Source organism: Lemur catta, chromosome 3 (genome assembly GCF_020740605.2).
Source record: "Lemur catta isolate mLemCat1 chromosome 3, mLemCat1.pri, whole genome shotgun sequence".
In the NCBI taxonomy this organism is placed as follows: Eukaryota; Metazoa; Chordata; class Mammalia; order Primates; family Lemuridae; genus Lemur; species Lemur catta.
Genome location: NC_059130.1, coordinates 33,435,902 through 33,448,513, shown reverse-complemented (window position 1 = coordinate 33,448,513; position 12,612 = coordinate 33,435,902). Strand labels below are relative to the sequence as shown.

General features: G+C 51.3%; 1 protein-coding gene across 1 annotated transcript; it reads right to left on the bottom strand.

Moving 5' to 3' along the window:
- Positions 1–3,934: 3,934 nt before the first annotated feature.
- Positions 3,935–9,856, bottom strand: NHLH1 (nescient helix-loop-helix 1). Its single transcript, XM_045547096.1, has 2 exons — positions 9,501–9,856; positions 3,935–6,165 (listed from the first exon to the last, which is right to left on the bottom strand). Exon 2 carries the CDS (start codon positions 5,991–5,993, stop codon positions 5,592–5,594), a length of 402 nt encoding a protein of 133 aa, XP_045403052.1. The 5' UTR covers positions 5,994–6,165; positions 9,501–9,856; the 3' UTR covers positions 3,935–5,591.
- Between the last annotated feature and the right edge of the window lie 2,756 nt (positions 9,857–12,612).

Below are 12,612 nucleotides of genomic sequence, written 5' to 3'. Positions count from 1 at the left end.
GACAGCTGTCACTCAGATTCCTACATAAAGAAGGGCACGGACAACAAGCACATGGATGCAGGCATGTGCAAAACCCACAGACGCAGGCAAGCATCCCCAGATACAGAACACACAGACACACAGCAAATGAAATAGGTACAGGCCAAAAAAAAATTGATCTGAAAATTATAGACTATTAGTATATGCAAATTAACACCTATGAATTCTACTTTCTATTTATCCCTAGTCAGCGATTAACCTTCCTTCACCTTCCAGAAACCTCTGACAAGCACAGAATTTGGGATTGCAGAATTGCATCTCCTTCATCCTTTGTCCCCAGGGTGGTGGCTTCTCTTTTCCAGTCTCTCAGCAGCTCCTAGCAAGAGACAGGGAAAATGGAAAACATCTCCGCTAGTGGCCAGCAGGGGGCAGTGTTCAACAAGCAGTGATACAGAAACTTGCTTAAGGGCGGGACAGGAGGAGGAGGGAACCAGAGAAAGGTCCTCAGACCAACACGGTGTTCTGATCACGCTCTCCCCTCAGCTCTCCCTTCTTTCCTGCCTCGTCAGCCCCCTTCTTCTCTTCAGCTGCAGCTTCTCCATCCTCAGTTTGGTGGATTTCATAGCTTACGTATTCCCCACTTTCCAGAGAAGACTGAGTTCAGGGATCTCCCCCTCAGGGAGAGGCATCCCCCATAGCAGCTTGTCTCCTTCCACTCTCTCTTGGTTTCCAAGATGATCAGGACTCCTGAGTTTTCATCTGGACTCCTGACCAATGTTCAGGAACCCACACGAAGGGCTCCATTCCAGGGCCACCTCTCAGGGGCTGCATGCATCCTGGTGCATAGCTGGTCTGGTGGCAGAGGGGTTGCCTGTCCAGCCTCTGCACTGCCCTAGCCTGGAGCCTTGTACAGTGTACAAACTGTACAACAATACAAGTTGATGCTGCTACTTACTGCACTGAGGTACCATTTGACGAGCACTTATGGTGCTAAAACCTCCATCATGATTTCATTTAATCCTCATAACAGCCTGGAAAAGTGGGTCTTGTTATCTTTCCTGTTTTACAGATGGAAAAGTTGACACCAGGGAGGGAATATGGTTTGCTCACTGTGGCACAAAGAGGAAAGATGGATAAGGAACTGGGACGCAGGTCCTCTGGCTGCCAGGTGTGAGGTTTCTTTCCCCTCAAGCACAATGTTGCTGCGGCTGCCGCTGCTGCCACCACTGCCTCCCTTCTCCCCCCTCCCTCTCAGCCTTCCAGATGGCATCTCTGCTTGCTTCCTTCTTCGATCCCTGCACTAACATCCTAGGACTGTGACCCTCCTGTTAGCTTCTTTCTTCTTCCCACAATCGTCAGCCAGTTAGATTTTGAGAGCTCAGGAAAGGACACAAGAAAGAAGCAGAAAAATCCAGGAAGGGGGTGGTGTAAGGGGCCTCCCAGACAGAGGAAGAAGAGAAGGCAAAGACGACAGGCCCTGCATTGGAGGCAGAGAGGGAAGGGAGGTGGGTGAAGTGATGGAGAGGAGCATGCCCCACACTGTGCCCAGACTGGGGAAGGGCACAGACAGGGCCTCCATTGTGTGGGCACAAAGAGGCCATATGCCTGGCAGCCTACAACAATGTGTGTGTGTGTGTGTGTGTGTGTGTGTGTGTGTGTGTGTGTGTGTGTGTAGGGGGGAGTGGCTTAGAGGCCCCACAAGCCCACTCACAACCCCCTGGGGCCTTGCCTCTGCTCTGTCCCTGGCAGTGGGGTTTGCTGAGACAGAGGTCAGAGGGGGGCAATTATGACAGACAGGACTGGAGGGTCTGGGGCCTGTGGTCACTAGGCCTGGGAGAGGGCATGGACCACTGGAAGGAGCAATAGGCCACAGCCCAGTCCGAAATGAAATATTTGGGAAAGGGCTAGAGGAAGAAGAGAGGGGTGACTGGCTTGGGGCCCCCAAACTGCCCTGCCCCTGCCCCATGGCCACTAGCTGGGTTTGGAGGGATGTGAAATGAGGGCCCAAGAATGGGTCTTCTTCTAACAATCCCTTTCCTCCCTCTCCCTGTCAGCAAGCCCCCAGCTCTCACTTTCCCCTATGCAGGGACTTCCATCTCCCGCTGCCTGGTCCCCTGCGCCTTCCTCCTCCCTCCGCTCTCCACCTCCTTCTCCTGTCCTGCAGAGAGAAGAGAGGCAGCCGAGGCCAATTGATTATCCAAAGAAATTCGGAGCTAGCAGAAGAACAGCTGCAGCTGCCCCTCTCACCACCCCCAGGCCCTGAGGGACCTCTGAGGGGAGGGGCTCCCTAACCCCTTCTGCTCTCCAGCCCAGGCGAAGAGGCAGGGAGCCTGGAGGACTGTGGCTGCTGAGCAGGGAGGCACAAAGTGCTGGGGCCAGGGGTGGAAGACTTGGGTTCTAATCCCAGTCCATCATCATGGGGGAGCTACATCACCTTTCTGGACAGTACTTTACTTGCCTTTAAAACAAAGGTGTTGGATTCGCTTATTTCTGTGTTCCCTTCCAACTCTTGCCCTTTGCAGTCCTAAGATTCTCCCTGATCTCAGTTCTGCCCTCCCTCTTGCCAGGCTCTGCAAAGCACATTTCACTTAAGTCACATGGGAAAGGGAAGATGTCAAGTTCTTCCTGTATTGAAGTTCCTCCCCACATCTAACTGAAACCCCTCTTGCTGCTTATGCCATTCTTTGCTCATCAAAGATGAAAACCCCTCAGGGACTGAAAGATGTCTCAGCATTTCCTTCCTGCTATTTGCCGTCAGCCTTCTCATATGACCTTAAGTTACAAAAGGACCTTCAAGTGTACCTAGCCAGTGTTCCATCTGAGGCAGGAATGTGCTCGCCTGTTTCTCTGCACTGGGTTGATTTACCAGCATCTCTATTTGGATTCCTTCTCGCAAGGCAGGCACTACTGTTGCTGGACAGCTCCAGGTGTTGCAAAGTTTTTCTTGGAATTAAAATCTGCTTTCTTATAATTTTCACTCCCCAGTCCTGTTCTGCCTCCTGGGGCCCCACAGAATGTCTGTTTTGGATTCTTCTTTCAATATTTAAAGATGGGCATCATACACCCCTAAATCTACTCTCATCCAGACACATATCCTCAGGTTTTCAGCTATTCCTTCTATGAAGTGGTCTCCAGAATTTTTGGCTTCTTGGCCACACAACCCTGAATCCTCTCTAGTTTATCAGTGTTCCTATTAAAATATGGGCTCCAGAAGAGTGCCACCTGTCAGGCTGGGTCATTTTAGGGAGGCAAAGAGGAGTTAGTAGAAAATGGCATAACGAACCTGGATTTGGGCTTTAGCTGTGGCCCCAGTTAACTGTGTGACCTTGGTCAATGCCCTCTCTCTGGGCTTTAGTTTCCTCATGTATAAATTGTTTTGAGGTCTCTTCCAGCACTCTTCTGTTATCCCTTTCTATACTACTCTTTCAGTCCCAAGTCCTCCATCATGTTCTTCCAAGTATCCTAAGGCTGGGGAACACAAAATGGGCCAAGAACTGAGATTTCAAGGAATTTTGACCCAGCCTAGAGACAATAAAGGGAAAGACAATGTCTCAATTTTATGCCATGGATTTTCTCAGCAGCATAAACCCACAGACACATGTTTAACTTGGGTTCCACTGAGACACTCAGCTCCTTTTTAGCCCCACAGGAAGCAGGAGCTTCAGCTCCAGTGAAGCATCAGTGAAGTCAGAAAGTGTCACTCAATGATTGCCAAGATGAGGTATCCAGGACATTAGGTAGAGAGATCTGGGACCCATGTGTGTTACATCCTCCTCTGCACCTCTTTACCTTGTGGCCCCTTCTTCTCCCTGTCTTCATTTATACACCACGCTGAGCTCTTATGACCCTATCAGAAGAGCCTTCAAAGCCTAAGACCCTCAATGCCCACTCTACCATAACCTGCAGGCCAGATTCCCAACCCAATCCAAAGCAGCACAACCATACCTGGTGCTAGAACGAGGTCACTTTAATTTTTCTTTTTGTATGAAATTGGAAATGCAACAGGAAGGAATTACACACAGGACACAGACCCCTGGGGCCTGTTCTTGGGGGTATCAGGAAGAAGCAAGGGTCATGGGGGAGAGCTGGAGAGAGAAAAGAGGAAGGTGTGACTGGGGTGGGATTGTCTGGGGATGGAAGGAGTTCAGGAAGGACATCCAGGAGCCCCGGAGCTGGGAGAGGGACACTGTCCCAGAGGACTAGGGTGTCAGGACAGGTGGATCTGAGGAAGGGATATGGGTGTGGTGAGCAAAGGGGATCCTCACACACACCTGGAGTTGGAGCAGGAGCAAGAAAAGGAAAGGAGTAACCAGGGAGGAAGAAAGACAGACCCAGCTAGAGCTGCTGGGAGCCTCCCTCACTCTACCCCAAAGTGCACAACTCGGCAATAAATAGTAATATTTATAAATAAGTAAATAAATAGATGAATAAATAAATAAATACATAAATAAATATACTTGTAGAGCTAGGAGTTTGGTGTGAGGGAGGAGGGAGTATAGAGGTGCAGTGAGTTCAATTCTTCTACACAGGGTCTAAGGCCCTTTGTTCTACTGCTGACTCTGAGCTATAGTGAGCAGGTGGGGCTCGGCAACGTTGGGGGGCACAGAAAGCCACGAGGTGGGGTGGGGGTCTCTTCCCTTGCCAAAGGAAGCTTAAGGAAGGAGGAAAAATGTAATAAATAGGTCCTAGGGCCAGAAGAACTGAGCATTCCCAGAGAGCAATAATAGCGCAGCCTCCCTGCATCTGAGGGAGGAACCAGTGTAAGTTTTGGGGGTAGGCTGGGATGGAGGAAGAAGTTTGGGGATGTCATCCCCTACCCCAGGATCTAGGTTTTTCTTTCTCTAGTGGCAGACAGGGAGGGAGAGAAATGGGACAGTAGGGATGAGAGAGGGCAGGGAAGTGGCCAAATAGCTCAGAGAGGGCAAGGCACTCACTACCAAGTAAGATCTGAGGTCTGTATGTGCTAAGCCACAGGAACAAGGTGGACAAAAGAAAAACAGGAAGGGTTTTTCCATAACTCCTGGCTACTGAGGTTCCCGGCACAGGAGGGAGGCAGCCCTCCCCAGGGCCCCACCCCTCTGCCCAGCTGGAGAGACTGAGATCTTGGAGGAAGAAACCCACTCCCCACTCTAACCCCGGACTTCCTCCCTTCCAGTTCTGATGCTCCATCCCTACCATGGGCAGGAGAAGTTAGAACCAATGGGAGACAGAGCCCGAGTCTGGGGTCTCTGAAAATTTGGACATGGGGTAGAAGGGATGGCAGCCCATGAAAGAGCTGAGAGAAAACTCCAAGTGTGGCTGGCTTGGTGAATCCAGCAAGGATTCCATACCAACCACACTAGCAAACGATTCTGACCAGCTGGGCTCCAGCAACAACCCCCAGAAGGAACCCATGAGGATAGCCCTCAGGGTGCCTAGGTCAGTAAAAGTAAGTCGCCTTCACCACCAGACCAGCCAGTGGACACCCTGCCTGGGCCCAGGGCCTTTGGAACTCCATGCCAAGGACAGGGGCTCAGGCAGGAGGCGCCATTCGAAGCAGTGAGCATGAATGAGAAGGGACTCCAGAGAGGCCCTGAAGGAGGGGAGAATCCAGGGCAGGAGACAGGCCGAGCTCAGACGTCCAGCACATGGTTCAGGTAGGAGATATAGCAGATGGCGAGGCGCAGGATTTCAATCTTTGAGAGCTTCTTGTCAGGGGGCAGCGTGGGCAGCAGCTTGCGCAGCTCGGCGAAGGCCAGGTTGAAGGCTTCCACGCGGATGCGCTCCCGCGTGGCGTGGGCCGTGCGGTACTTGGCGGTGGCGCGGCGCCGGCGCCGGCGCTCCTCCCGGCTCAGGTGCTGCAGGTCTTTCCGGCCAGGCTCTCCCGGCTCTGGGCCCCGGGCTTGGCCTCCTCCGGTACCTCCGGGGCCAGTACCGTCAGGGCCCGCCCCGCCCCCACAATCGCTGAAGCCCGACTCGGTCTCCGAGTGGGTGGGAGGTAGGTCCAGCTCCATGGCGTCTGAGTTGAGCATCATGATGGAAGCCCCCTGCCCTGTGAGATCAGAATCTCCTCCCCACCCCTCCCTCCGGGCGCTTGAAAGCTGGTTGTGGGAGGGGCAGGAAGGGCCTGGGGTGGTGGGGTCTGCCACTGAGCTCTGGAAGTCAGAGCCACTTCAGGGTTCCATGGTCAGGGTTCCAGTCTGGAGCCTAAAAAAGAAGGGAAAATTGATGGGGCAGAGGGAAGAAGGAGTGGACAGCTCAGAGATTGGGGAGGAGGATTTGAGATGGGCTGGGAGGAGTAAGGAACTGTGAGTGTGGGGGAAGAACAGCAGAAACTGGGTGTGGGGGGCAGGTGGAGAGACAAGCAGGTGGACATGGTGAAAAAGAGTAGAAGGAAAAATGGTAAGAAGGGAAGAGAATCCAGAAAATGAGTAACAGGAGAAGCAATGAGGACACACCAGGCAGGATAAAACTGAGCAAGAGTTAAGACCTAAAACTGAAAAGCTTCATGACATCGGACTTGGCAATGATTTCTTGGATATGACAGCAAAAGCACAGACAACGAAAAGCAAAAACAGACAAATGGGACCACATCGAACTTAACTTTAGCGCATTAAAGAAGGTAACCAACAAGGCCAGGCGCGGTGGCTCACGCCTGTAATCCTAGCACTCTGGGAGGCCGAGGCGGGTGGATCCCTTGAGGTCAGGAGTTCGACACCAGCCTGAGCAAGAGTGAGACCCCCGTCTCTACTAAAAAATAGAAAGAAATGATCTGGCCAACTAAAAATATATAGAGAAAAAATTAGCGGGGCATGGTGGCGCATGCCTGTAGTCCCAGCTACTCGGGAGGCTGAGGCAGTAGGATCGCTTAAGCCCAGGCGTTTGAGGTTGCTGTGAGCTAGGCTGACGCCACGTCACTCACTCTAGCCCAGGCAACAGAGTGAGACTCTGTCTCAAAAAAAAAAAAAGGACATAACCAACAGAGTAAAAAGGCAGCCTATGTATTGGGAGAAAATAAATGCAAAGCATGTATCTGATAAGGGGTTAATATCCAGAACATATAAAGAAGTCCTACAACTCAACAACAAAAAATCAAATAACCCAATTTTAAAATGGGCAAAGGATTTGAATAGACAGTTCTCCAAAGATGATATACAAATGGCCAAGAAGCATATGGAAAGATATTCAACATTACTAATCATTAGAAATGAAATCAAAACCACTATCAGATACCACCTCATACCCATTAGAATGGCTACTATAAAAACAAAAACAAAACAAAAAACCAGAAAATAAGTGTTGGCAAGGATGTGGAAAAATTGGAATTCTTTTGTCCTGTTGGGATTGCGAAATAGTGCAACTGCTATAGAAAACAGTATAGGTGTTCCTCAAAAAGTAAAAATAGAACTACCATATGATCCAGCAATCCCACCTCTGGGAATATATCCAAATAAAGGGGTGTCTCCAAGAGATGTTCATAGCAGCACTATTCATAATAGCCAAGAGGTAGAAGTAACCCAAATGTCCATTAGTGGATGAAAGGGTAAACAAAATGTGGTGCATACATAAAATGGAATCTTACTCAGCCTTAAAAAGGAAGGAAGTTCTGTCACATGCTGCAAAATAGATGAACATTGAGGACATAATGGTAAGTGAAATAAGCTAATCACAAAAACACGAACACTGTATGATTCCACTTATATGAGGTATCTAGAGTAGTCTAATTCACAGAAACAGAGAGTAGAATGGTGGTTGCCAGGGGCTGGAGAGAAGGCAGACAGGGAAGTTGCTGTTAAATGGGTATAGAGTTACATAGTTGCAAGATGAACATGTTCTAGAGATCTGTTTCAGCAAGTAAATACACTTAACATTACTGAACTGTACACTTAAAAATGGTTAAGATGATAAATTTTATATTATATATTTTTACCAAAATAAATAGGCAAATAAATAAATAAGTGGGGTGAAAGTGAGCAAGACTGGAGCCACAGCTCCAACAGAGGTTAGCTATGACTCTGGACCTTTCCCAGCTGTGAGGGGAGAACTGCAAGCCTTGGCCCTGCAATCCTCTCCTTCTCAGGGCCCCTCTCCACTCTTGCTGCCTGGGAAGTGGATAAACACACAGATTGCCCATTGTAGAGTAGACTAGGACATATGGAACTCTGCACAGCTGCCCCAGCTCAGTCCCTCCCAGGCCCCCAAACCTCCCCAACATAGCCACCATAGTCATCTAGTGGACATCATCCTGTCCACTAGAACCAGGGGAAGATATCTCCTCTCACCACAATCCCCCTGTGCAGGACCAGCCCCTTCCCTCCACCTCTGTCCTCAACACCTCACCCCTTGCCATTCCCTGGCCCTTTTGGAGACTCTTGCAAGGAAGATCAGGGAAAGGGAACACACAATCAGCTTTCTACTCCTGTACTTTCCCATGGCCCAGGTAGGTTCACAGGTGGCCTGTAAAGGAGGACGTGCAGAGCTTGGTGGAGCAACCCTTATGGGGCTTGGCTAAGGGTTGCTTGTCCCAGGACCAGAGGAGATCAGGGCAAGGCAACAGTAACACAGCCTGCAAAAGGCTGGGGAAAGAGCTTTGCTTGGGGGGAGTGTTACAGGGGAACAGTGGGCCACTCCTGGTGAGCTCAGCCTTACTTCATCGTCAGAAACAGAAGCACTAAGTCATCTTCACAATCACCATCTCTCCTTTCTCCCCATCCTGACTCTCCTGCCTGACAGATACCCTCACGGAGATCAGGACCCCCATCCCCATCCCCACCCTCACCAAGGCTTGTTTCACCCCACTACACAGAAGACAAGTTCAAGTCAAGTCGACAAACAGTTATTAAGCTTGGGAGGGATGCAAGATCAACAACATCTGATTGTGGGGAAGACAAGTACACACACAACCCTAACACAAAGCATGGTGGTTGGTGCTGAAATTTTGAATACCCTCCATATTCTGGATTCCAAAGAAACAAGAAAGGATAGCAATAGTGTGAGGCCACAAAGTCATCATCTACCAGGACGTGTTTAGTGCTCACAACTCCCCACCTCCATGCTTGGGTTGGGACCAGGAGTTCAGGTGCAGGTTCTCAGCACATCTATCCATCACAGCCTGATTCTCTCTCTGCCCAGTCCCCATGTTCCTTCATGCTCGATCTCTTTGCTGTTCCCTTCCTTCTTTCCATCCTTCCCATCTGGCCCCAGTCCCATTTCCACCTGACCCTACTGTCTTCCCCAGCTCTAGTTCCAGCAGCAGCTTCTATTTTGCCGTCAAATCCTCACCCCCAAATCCACTTCTGGTCTCAAAGTTCCAGGCTCCGAGGATTAGGGGAGCAGCAGTTCCAAGCACCCAGGATGGGACTTCCCACCCGACTTCTGCCAACCCAAATCCAACTGATGATAGACAGGCACAAAGCATCAAAAGAATGAAGTGAGGAAAAGGAAGATGCAGAGACAGAGAGAGGGAAGCTCTAGGAGGGGGCTTGAGCCAGAGAATGCGAGGGACACACCTACCCCTCCCCAGCCCATGGTTCCCCCTTTACCTAGGAGGACCCTGTCAGGGGATCCAAGCTGGACAGGGGGCAGCGTTGACAGCCCCAGTCTCCTCTGGCTGCTCGGGGCTCATCCGTCTGCAAAATTAGTGACCAGCTTTCTAGAGCTCTCAGGGGCAGCGTGGCATGGCTGTACAGGCTCCAGGGCAGATGAGAGCGCTACACATGGTGGGGATGTAGGGCCCAGGTGGAGGGGGTGGGCTTGGCCAGGTACTGGGGCTAGCCGCACTCACACTCACAGACACATACACACCTGAGCTGGCCCAGCCCTATGTATATATATGGAGTTACACACACACACCCCCAGCTCCCCATTGGCTGGCCCAGGCCCCCCCCCTCATCAATATTAAACAGCCAGGCCAGGCAGCCATTGGCAGAGGGATCTGGGAATCCCCCCGGGAGCTGGGGGCGGGGGCTGGCCCTGGGGGGGGTGGGGAGTAGGGGAGCAGGGACATCTGTTCTCCATGCATATTTCATAAGCAAGAAATGGAAAGCTGGGGAAGGGGTGGGGCTGGGGCGAGAGCCAGGGCAGGACCACAGATGAACCCCCTCTGTCTCCCACACCAGAGGCAGCAGGGCAGAGGCTCCCAGCAAGCTAGGGTTAAGCACCATGGTCCCATTCTGAGTCCCAGTGTGACTTTGACAGCCTCTTTCCCCCTTCTTTCCTTTTTCCTGGAAATAAGACTCTCCAAGGTACAAACAGGGAAAAGAGCAAGTAGACAGCACCAAAATGCAGAAGAGGACCCAAGAGTCCTTGCCCTCAAGCTCTCATCTTTCATAAAGCTGGTGCCCACAGCTTGCCAAGCTCTCTGTGGCTACTGTTCAGGCCCCTGCCCTCATCACCCTGGGACTCAATCACCCCCACACCCTCTCATCCCAGCCCCTATCCTCCTATCTACACCTTCACCAGGGGCGGAGCAGAAGCAGATTTTGAACACAGACCCTACAAGGAGCCTTTCTAGGCTGGCCAGCCCAACCTGATCCACCGGGAATTAGGGGCTCTTAGGAGGAAAGAGGTAAGGGCTAGAAGGAGAGGAGTGGAGTGCCAAGAGAGGACGAACCGGATTGGAAAGACACTGGGAGAGGAGGGCAGGACAGCCCAGGCAGGCTTTGGGAGTGCTGGGGCATCAAATGAGCAGTAAAAAGGCCAGATTCAAAATTATATGCAAATGAGCACTGATTAGGTTCATTTCAATAGCTCAGGCGCCTCTAGCATGCATGTGCATGTGTGTGGGTGTCGCTGGGTGGCAGGGTCGGGGAGGGGGGCACCAGGACCAAGAGAAGCACAGAGACATGGGCTGGGTTTCGGTATCTGAACTTCTTTCCCCTACTCAGCTGTTGAGTGTCTTCATTGAGCCTTTGTGAGTATGCAGAGTACTCTGGGTGAGTACTCTAGAGGCAGCATGCTGCAGTGAAAAAGGCTGTCAGCTGTGTGACCTTGGACAAGTAACAACCTCTTCAGCCTCAATCTCTTTTTCTGTAAAATGGGGTTAATTTTAGCTGCTTCTTAGGTTGGTATGGAGATTGAGATACTGTGCCATTTAGTAGGAGCATAGCCCACCTTCAGGCTGGAGGGATTTGCTGTTTCCCTGTTGCTGATCAACCTCTTCTGGGCTTTCTCCAGGGTGAGGCATTCCCTAAGGGGAGCCCCACAAGTCCTCCCCAGGTTCTCCCACTTATCTCCACCCCTGAGTCTGGGAGGTGCCAATTCTTACCTGGGCAGGCCCAGACAGGTGCTTAGGCGCCAGCAGATGGGCTGAGCTGGAGGGGAAAGGAGGCTTGAGGAGGGGGGTTGGAGGGGCAGGGGATCAGGTGGCATCTCAGCTCTTGCATCATCATTGCCATGGTGCTGATTAAAAACCAATCTCCACCTAATGAGCCCCCAGCAACAACAATTCTACCTCCCCCACCCTCCTGCCCTCCACCCCATCCAAGAAATTGGGAGACTAAGAGACTCAGGAGAGAGGGCTGTGGGGGAGATGAGAGATACAGAAAGAATGGGAGATGGAGACAGAGACAGGGGAAGCAGAGGGAAATGGCGAGGAAGATATGGGGAGATACTGAGACCGAGGGAGAGAGAAAAATGAGAAGCCAGAGTCGTTGGGGAACAGACATTGGGGAGACACAGAGAAATGGGGAGGCAGTTACTGGGAGATCAAGACATAAGGGAGACAGAAATAAAAAAGAGCACTGGAGCAGAATCGCCAGGTTGCCGAGGCTTTGCGCAAGACTCGGAAATGCAAGATATGTGGGAAATAGAGACATGGGGAGAGACTTGAAAAGAGGAGGCCGTTAGGGAGACACAGACCTGTGTGAACACAGACATGGAGGAAACAGAGCTATTCAGTGAGAGATACTGACACGGTGACATAGAGTCCTGAGGGAGGCTTCAAGGCAGGGTAGAGACATATAGGCAGGGGGGAAGCAGAGAGCAGACAGTTGGGAGGAAACAAAAAAGCCAGAGACACGGAGACGAGGTGGGGAGATGATAAACAGAACAATGGAGAAGAGGGACTGTTACTGAAATGGGAGGCCCAGATCCCAAAGGGTAAGACGTTGAGGAAAACAGACACAGAACATAGAGATCCCCAAGCAGAAAGGAACCATGGGGGTGGCATGGAGGATGGAAGAAGGAGCCAAGACCCTGTTGCCACCCTGCCTCCATAAGGCCATTTTGCTCAGACACTTCAGCCTTGCAGTCCCCATCTCTGAAGCACCCAGCCGAGCTGTGCCCCCGCAGAGCTGTCCCCAGTGCATGCTGAGGTTCCGTGGTACAGGAGGGTGAGAGTGCTCCAGGGACCACTTCCTCCTCCTCTGCATCTGCCATCCCTGGATCCTGGACTCTGGGGCCCCCAATCCCAGTCTTCACTCAGGGATTTAGTTTTTGCACATTAGGGGAATAGCTAAAAAGAACACACTCATGTGATAAAGAGGAACTAAAAGCATGAAACGGTGGAAAGAACATTCACTGAACCTGGGGGCCACTTAGACCCAGGTCTAAGTCCTGGCGACCTTGGACAGGTCACTTAACCTTGACTGAGTCTTATTTTGTCATAGGGCTGTTGTGACACCCAGGTGAAACAGCACGTGGGAAACTGCTGGG

What these genes read in the sequence shown, in the direction of transcription:
- NHLH1 (XM_045547096.1), bottom strand. Translation starts at nt 5,993, where the DNA reads ATGATGCTCAACTCAGACGCCATGGAGCTGGACCTACCTCCCACCCAC.